Raw genomic sequence first — 8,401 nt, 5'->3', positions numbered from 1 at the left:
GAGTCTGACTTACAAAATGCTTTGAAGACATGACATAGTCTTTTTAACATCCTCAATATACTACATGATATACATTATCTTTTTGAAAACGTATTTAACAAGAAAAGACTCATGGGGTTTGCTGACCTAGGCTGCAGAAGTATCACAAATATTTATTCTGATGCTGTGAGTCTTGTGGCTGACACACCATAATATTTAGCAGACCAGAAATAGAGGAACGTTTCTGTAGGAGTGCCTGGGCTCTTAATACACTGTCCTTGTGACATCATCAGGCCTGAAACTGAAACACTATTTTTTTCTCAGGAGAACATGCATTTGAGAATTGTAACCAAACTGAGAAAGATTATTATGTTACACTCCCAAATAAAGGGGACTCAAACATCCTTTACAGCTAGATGCAAATATTGAACTTGCCTCTGGCACGAGCAGAAACCAGGGACAAATTTGGTCTGTCTTAACCACTCCAGCAGATTCATCCAGTAGCACCACTCAAGGCACAGCAGTTCCACCCTGTGCAGTGGTAATGGTGCTGCTGCTGGCTGTGCTGGTTTTGGAGGAACTGAGCTATCAGAATTAATCCATTTATTGTTCTCTTGGCCAATTATGTCTATGCATAATTGTCTTCATTTTTGTAATGTGCACATCTGTTCTGAAGGGTGAAACTCAGTCAAGTGAATGTAGATGGGGTTGCCTGTTCAGCAGTCCTTCCTTTGTTCCAGTCCTTCCTCTGCCGTAGCTGAGCATCCAGGTTTTGCAGGTGCTTCAGAAAACCACGGTTGGGTGAAATCCATCGATGCTCCTTCACTGTCTTGATGGCTTCAACTAACGGGAGGTGGTGATTTATCATGAGATATGCTAGGACTAGAGAAGCTGATCTGCTTACTCCAACTGCACAGTGTACCAATATTTTGGCTAGTAAAAAAAAAGAATGCAACCATCAAGAGAAGCAATACAGTGGATGAAGTTTAATTTAAATGTTTTTCTCTTCTGATAAATCATGTGAACTGCTAATTAGTTAAGTCTAATTTGCCATTGTTACAGTCACTTGTATGAGAAATGCCATGAGACCCCAAACTGATTTCAGAAATACCGGTAAATCAAAGAAAACCCTCTCAGAGTAATGAAGCTGTTCTGTTTGGACCATGAGGAAAAGAAGACCCATTAGTTTCAGCAGGCTGGCTTATGCAAGGAAGAATACTAAAATCTGCTTCTTGGAGGCCCAGCCTTGCAGGCTCTGTTCACACAAGAGACTCATCTGCAACCTAGGAACCTCTTTATGCAGGTGATTGCAGAAATCAGGACATTAGTCTTTTTATTCATTTGTTCTTGCAATAAGACAGTCTCAAAAGAGGGTGTCCATTTCCAATGCATGTTTTTGCTTCTCCACTTTCGAATGAGCTTTACCTTCCAAATTATTCTCTCTCTCCCCCCCAGGCTCTCTCCTGCACAGTTCATCTGTTTTGTCACATCAGCTCTTTGGGATCTACTCAGAGCTATACTCACATACACAGCACTGCCTTCTCCTGCCACCCACCGTACAGGTGACCAGCACCTGGTAGGACACCATGCAGTGACTTGTCCACCACTGAGCTTTGTGGAGCTGACCTGTTACATGAGGCTGCTGACATGCATCAAAATGTGACCAACAATCATTCCATACCTCCTGGTGTGTTCAAGGCATTGTGGATAAATTGTGCAGCAGAGAAAAAGAACTGGCTGATATCAAAGCTTGGCAGGTCATGGGCTGGTACACCATAATAATCAATGGTTGCTCCATAAAAGTCCTGGCCTCCGTGGCTGTATGATGTGCCATGGGCAGCATTTAAAACATGGGTCACACCCATCTTCCACAAAACAAATCTATTGTTTGCTGTTACTCTAAGGAAAAGACAAAGACAAATCAAGATGGGTGCAGTGATATTCACAGAGCAGAAGCCCTGAGATTGCATCTCCCAAACCACTGCTGGAGGACCAGCCTATGCATCGATTCTAAGGGCTAATGGAGAAGGGAATACCAGCTCAGTCATAATTTTATCTCGGAAATCGTGCTGTCTGCAGCGTAAACGACAGCAATTAACAAAACTATGAGCTGTCTAAAGCCGCACCCATGAGGCACGCTAACAGAAGGTATGGCAGAGGTGTGTCCATAAAGCTGTACTTACAGGTCCCCTAAGAAGAGATTAGGCCATACTTCATCAACGTGATTGCAAGAGGGCCGCCCAGTGTTCAGGAGCTGCTCTATTTCCTTGAGGGAGGGGACATCCTCCGGGCATGTCCCAGCGCCTTGAGGGTCCGGGCTGTCCGGCGCCCCTGCGCCAGCCATGCTGAGATCCGGGCGAGACGCCGCTCCCTCCCGCCGGCCGGAGCAAGGGCACGGGGCGGCACAGGGGCGCTGCCAGCCCCGCTCGGTGCCGGGGGGCTGCGAGACGGGCTGCGGCAGGTGCAGGCAGCCAGGCATGCCTGTCCCAGGGCTGGCCGCTCGCCTCTGCCCTGCCCCAGCCGCTGCAAACACATGCGGGTACCAAACTGGGCATTGCTGGGTCCAGCCTGCCTCTCTGGGCTCGTCTCCAGAGCCGCACTGTTCTGCCACGCAGCAGCCTTGCCCGTGTGGCACAGCCCCTGCCCCCAGGACACGCACTAACCCTGTGTGACTGTCCCCAGCCGTGTCTCCACACAGCCACCGAGATCTGGGCACTCATCACTAGCAATTAAAACCTGATACAGGAAAAATAGCAACCCGTCCCAGTAACAATTGTCCGTCATTTAGTCCGAGGTGAAAGGGTCAGAAATACACCAGCAGGTATTTCACCAGGAGGTTAAATACCAAGTGGATGATGATGATGCCACTGATAATCAAGGGAAATTTATTTCTTGAAGCTACTGTTTTTTCACAAAGTGAAATTATCTGACATAACTGTACTTAATTTTAATATTTTCTATTGCAGTCCTTCACTGGGTTAATACAGTACACCTGCCACACATTGCATGATACCTCCCTCTTCTGTTGAAAAGAGAACAAAAGCCAGGAGTGTAATGGTTATCAGGTGAAACTTGTAAGCCACTGAGTTAGTTTATATAGGAAAGTCTGGTGAGCCATAAATTGCAGACCCAGTATATATGAAATTGTAGTATTAGTGGGTCTTTTCAAGTACAGCAGCGCCTATGCTTCTGCAGGATGACTCCTAGCAGGGGCTGCAAAATTGTTAGTGGAGCTACAAGGTAGAACAAAAAAAATGGTGATGCTTTTCCTCTGTAAGCCTGGCAGTCCAGGAGAGAAGGTGACCCAAGAGGAGAAGCTTATTGCTAAGAGTTTCCCCTGTAGAAAAAAAGGTCATGAATAGAAGGAATTCGTGGTCAGGTCTGAGCCACCTTCATTCCATATGCATTGACATACTATGATGGATTTGCTTTATTTTATCAAGAGATATATCATGGACATTTCAAGCTGGAATTGAATGTATGTATGGAATGGATTTATGTATTAAAATCTGGACTAATTAAGAGATGAGAGATCATCATAATACAATGCAATAGTTTACAGCATCAGAGGAAAAAATCACATGCAGCAAGGGAAAAGAGACTTTGTATAAAATATTTCATGAAGCAGAAATTACTTATACTCTGTGGTATTTAGGGAAGAAACTGTTTAAAAGCTTCTGGTATACAAAGAGACTTCTTACTCCCCACTGCCATATATGTTCTGACCTAAAATAATGAGGGAAACTACAAGTACCAGTGCTGCAGTGCTTATTTAGAGAGCATAGTGGGACAGGCAGCCAGGCTCTGCTGTGGGTCAGGCAACCAGCTGGCAGACCCAGCAGAGGAGAGGACTGGAAAAATGGGTAAAGTTCTATTTCAAGCACTATGTATATGCCCTTAATATGCCCTTGTTTTTCTGTTATGTTCTTGGGTTTGTAGATGTTTCAGTAAAATACTGTGCTTTAATCTGATTGATGAGTGCCCATGAATCAGGAAAATTAACTGACTGAGCAGGTTAAGCTGTTCAATTTAGTTTACTTTTCTCAGGTTTCTGGGTGGAGACTCAAGGTGAGGCTTTACTATCAGTTTTTTATAAATGTAACCCCAGCCCATTTGTTGCTAATCGAGTTCTGTGAAAAAGATGAAACTCATGGCTAGGTCTAGCCCTTTTCAGCTGTAAAACTTTTATTGGCCTCTCCACCAACTGCAATGACTAAGAATTCACCAGTTGCAATGACTAAGAACTCAAAGTTCATCTGTGCTATGAAAGGTGACAGAAAAGCAGAAACTCCAGAAAAGTAATCCCCAAGTCTTTTGTGCCTCGAACATTTGTATGCATAACATCCATCTATTTCAAAACTTTGCCATTCTATGTCTAACATCTTCTAAACATTTAACAGTCTGCAAATGTGGCTTTGGTAAAGCCACTGAACTTTTTTAGCCAGGAGTTGCCTTTGAAACAGACAGGAGGCAGAGACCTGGCTTTCAGATGGATTTGCCTCTACATCTGTGCTTCTTTTATGGCCCTTTCAACATCTGCTAAGAAAGGATGTAGAAAGCAACAGACTGATATATGGCCACACTGAATGGAGGCAAATTTAGCACTCTGTGAAGGAAATACTTTTTGAGATTCCAGTCATTTGGTGGTTCATCTGGCTGTTTGAATGCTGGGCAACTCTAAACCAAACATTTGTGTGCAATTATATATGAACATTAAACAGCTGCTATTTTAGCTGAAATTAATGCATGCCTAATCTTGGAACATGCAACAGACATCATTGTAACCAGACTGTGCCTTTGTGATTGCTTAGAAGGTAGCACTTGGTACAATAATCTAAATCAAACAGTCCCTGGCTAATAATGTATTAGGTGGCAGCAGTGTAAATTGCCATGGGGTGCTCTAGTAGCACATGGCATTGCCAGGAAATTGTGCAGCAGTTGGAAACGGAAATTCATGGTGGCTCTTCTATTTCTTCCCTTGGAAATACTCATACCAGTTCTAACTGATGCCATGACATCTCTCTACTGAAAAAAAGAGGCAAAACCAGACACCTTTCACATACCCTAAAAGAAGGCAGTTTTTATAGTGAAAATGTTACAGCATGACAGTTCAGTTAGATAGGATTTTATAGATTCAGTATCTGCAGCTGCAAAAGGGTTTTTCTCATTTCACTCATTAGCCTGTTTTCAGGATTGATTTTTAGGATGGTTAACTACTGAAGAAGAATAGAAGTATTTGAACTCTGGTACATTTTGAGCTACACTAAGTGAGTAAGTGCGACACATTTTCTGGTGATCCACAACAAAGCTTTTCACACATGGAACAATTTTGTCTGCTGAGGACATGGAGTTTATTATTTTTCTTTTTTCCTTTTTATTCTCTTCTAAAAAGCATGTTTTCTGTCTTAGAAAAATGATTATGGTTCCCTACTTTGGTTAGTCCTTAGGCATTCAATCTCTTATTTTTCCATTACAGAATTAAGACATTTGAAGATAAAACAGATGTGTGAAAGTTCACACGACTGACCTAAGTATGCTTCAACTGAAGTACAGAGATTGTGAAGAAATTATAAGGCAGGACTTGATCTGTAGAAAAATGAGATTACCAATAACCCCACCCCAGAAAAAGGAAAAAACATTATTTAAATCAACTAGCACTTCTAGTGAAAGATACCCCCTTGCCATGTTATATTCTTTGCTGAATAAGAATTTTCATAAGCAATTAATTCTCTGTTCAGCAGACGCCCTTTTTTTTTCTGTGTAGATCCTTAACGTTTGAGGTAGATTATTTCAAATTATTATATGCTAACAATATTACTTAATGACAATGTTTTAAAAAAGAAAAAAAGCCCATTACATTAACACATCTAATTTTCCTTTTCTCTATAATATATTGTAACCTAAGCTAGTTGGGAATTTTCAATATAAATTTCCTTTCTTTTATTGCATTGTCAGCCTGAACATTAAATCAATATAACCATTTGAATTGAATAAATTGTTTTCAATCTAAAGATACATCAGTGTTATTACACATTTAACATTCTTTTTTTCCTTGGCAATCCACAGTTGTTTTAAAAATATCTGTAGCATATAATTTGTCATAAATTCTCAAACTGACTTGTCAGCACTGGCACTGCCTGTCAAACTTACATCAATGCCTTCATGTCACATGGCATGAAGTGGCATAAGTCAAAATGACAGAATGAGGTTTATTGGAAATTTCTGTTAAATAAAGCACCAACTATTTAGATAATTCACCCTTTTAAAGAGCATCAAATGTTAGCAAGGAGAAGTAGTTTTCAGTTTTGAAGTGCAACAACTAAGCAGCTACTACATATCTAAGTGTTACAAGTTTTAAATTATGTTCTTTACTTTTCTTTGCGATCTTATTTAGTAATTTTCAAAATATTTCCAAGATGATGAAATTAGAGCAGAAAAATGCCAATAGCAGTGATAACTTGAGATAGAAACTGACCATCAAGCCTTTTTCCAGTGCTGAGGCTCACAGAATCAGAGATTAATTAGAGTTGGAAGGGATCCGTGGAGATCATCCAGTCCAACCTCTCTGCCAAGGCAGGGTCACCTAGAGCAGGTGACACTGGAACCATTCCGGTGTGTTTGGAATGTGTCCAGAGGAGACTCCATGCTCTCGCTGGGCTGCCTGTTCCAGTGCTCTTCCAACCTCCGCATAAAGAAGCTCTTCCTCACACTGAGGTGGAACTTCTTGTGCCTTTGCTTATGGCCATTGCTCCTTGTCCTGTCACTGGGCAAATCGCTTCTGCAAACCAGCCCAGCAGCCTCCACAGCCAGGCCTGGACTGCTCTCCTCTCTATATGTCTGTCTGTCTGTCTGTCTGCTTCACCTTTGCTCTGGATGCAGCTCTTGGCCAGGGGGTCCCTGCATGGAAATCTGTTGCTGGAATAACACACCTTAGGACCTGTAAACTTCAGATAGTCCTGGAGTAACATGCATGTCTAAATCCAGCTCATTTTCCAACCCAGACTTTTAAAGTCTGGAGACAGAATTTGGAATGTAACATTTAGGTGGATTGCTGGTTTTGCCACAGCACAGGGAAGCAGGGTTAGGAAACTTCTGCTTCCGTTTTTGTTTCCTTCCTGGAATCTGGTGAGCTGGTAGACCCTAGTGCCTGTTTATATGTAAAATAAAACAACAAAGCCATAGCACTGTGAACAAAGCAGCAGTTTCCTGGTACCTCTCCTGAAAAGAATGAGATCTCAAATGGTGAGCTAGCTTCAGGGCACGTGCTTAAGGCTGTCACAGTGACCTATTCTATGATAAGAACGCTCCGTAGCCTGCTACGGTTGTTTTTGCAGCAATTTTTAATTTTAGTTTGTGCTTATTTTTACATTTTTGGTTTAAACCAGTTGTTCAGATAGAAGCAAATGCAGCCATGTATTGTAGACTGTACCAACTTGGCACTTGGAAGTGTGCAAAAAGTTGTGATTGACTGGCAGTTGGTGGAGAGGAATTCATGTAAAAAACAGTAGAGAATGCACATAAATAGAGAAGCACAAAATCTCATTTAATTTACTTGCCTTGCCCTCCTGTAATTTTGTTTTCCTTGTCAGATACATGCTAGGGGTTTTTGAATATAAATATGTGTAAGTAAGAAAAATTACTGGAGTAAGCAAAATTACTTCAATTTTCAACCAGCTTTATTAATTGATCCATTATAAACAGGAAGACAAGGTCCATTTGATTTTTTTCAGATTTACATGTTTGTGTTTGTCACTGGTGGATTCAGATTCGTCAGTTTTTCATTTAGTGCGTTAACGGCAAAGAAGGAAAACATTGTGAGGACTGAAATTGCGCTTGATTCCTACATTGTTTGCAGATGCTGCTAAACTGGCAAAAACGGAGGAACACACCCTCCAACTTCAGCAACTCATTTTGGGAAACTACAGATAATTTAGTGTAAAAAACAAAAGCGGGACAGAACAGACTCCATAGAGATAACCATCTTTGAACCAAGGCTTGTGGAAAGGAGCAGATGTTCTCACGCCTTGAGATCTTCTTCACAGTTTCTCTTCTGAATATCAGGCAGATAGACAGTCCATTACAATTGAGATAGCACAGGAGTGCATATTTGCATAGGATTGCTTGATGACTCGACAACTTGACTTAGCTTTGAAGAATTTTGAAATGCAAATTTTCTTGTTTCACTATTAGCAGCTATAAACTTTGCAATACATTTTTTTCTTTATTTTTAGAACAAGGATCCGGCGGCCACTTTCTCTGAAAAGGCAAAAAGGCCGTGTCATTAACTTCATGGATACACTGGCACCTCCTTTTTATTTCAACTGAAGCTTCAACTTAAGATTGTTTTGGACCTCATAGTAATTACAAAATCATCAACAAAACAAATTCTGACTGTTACTCAAACAGTTGCAAAGGGCTGGCA

The 8,401-nt window shown here is 41.4% G+C and overlaps 1 protein-coding gene across 1 annotated transcript; it reads right to left on the bottom strand.

Annotated features, from left to right (window-relative positions):
* Positions 1-667: 667 nt before the first annotated feature.
* Positions 668-2,323, bottom strand: DUSP13A (dual specificity phosphatase 13A). The gene is made up of 3 exons (XM_058029677.1): positions 2,163-2,323; positions 1,661-1,878; positions 668-912 (listed from the first exon to the last, which is right to left on the bottom strand). Exons 1-3 carry the CDS (start codon positions 2,321-2,323, stop codon positions 668-670), a joined length of 624 nt encoding a protein of 207 aa, XP_057885660.1.
* Between the last annotated feature and the right edge of the window lie 6,078 nt (positions 2,324-8,401).

Source organism: Melospiza georgiana, chromosome 8, assembly GCF_028018845.1.
Source record: "Melospiza georgiana isolate bMelGeo1 chromosome 8, bMelGeo1.pri, whole genome shotgun sequence".
Lineage (NCBI taxonomy): Eukaryota > Metazoa > Chordata > Aves > Passeriformes > Passerellidae > Melospiza > Melospiza georgiana.
Note: the sequence above shows the minus strand (reverse complement) of the source record. Positions and strands in the feature narration are given on the sequence as shown.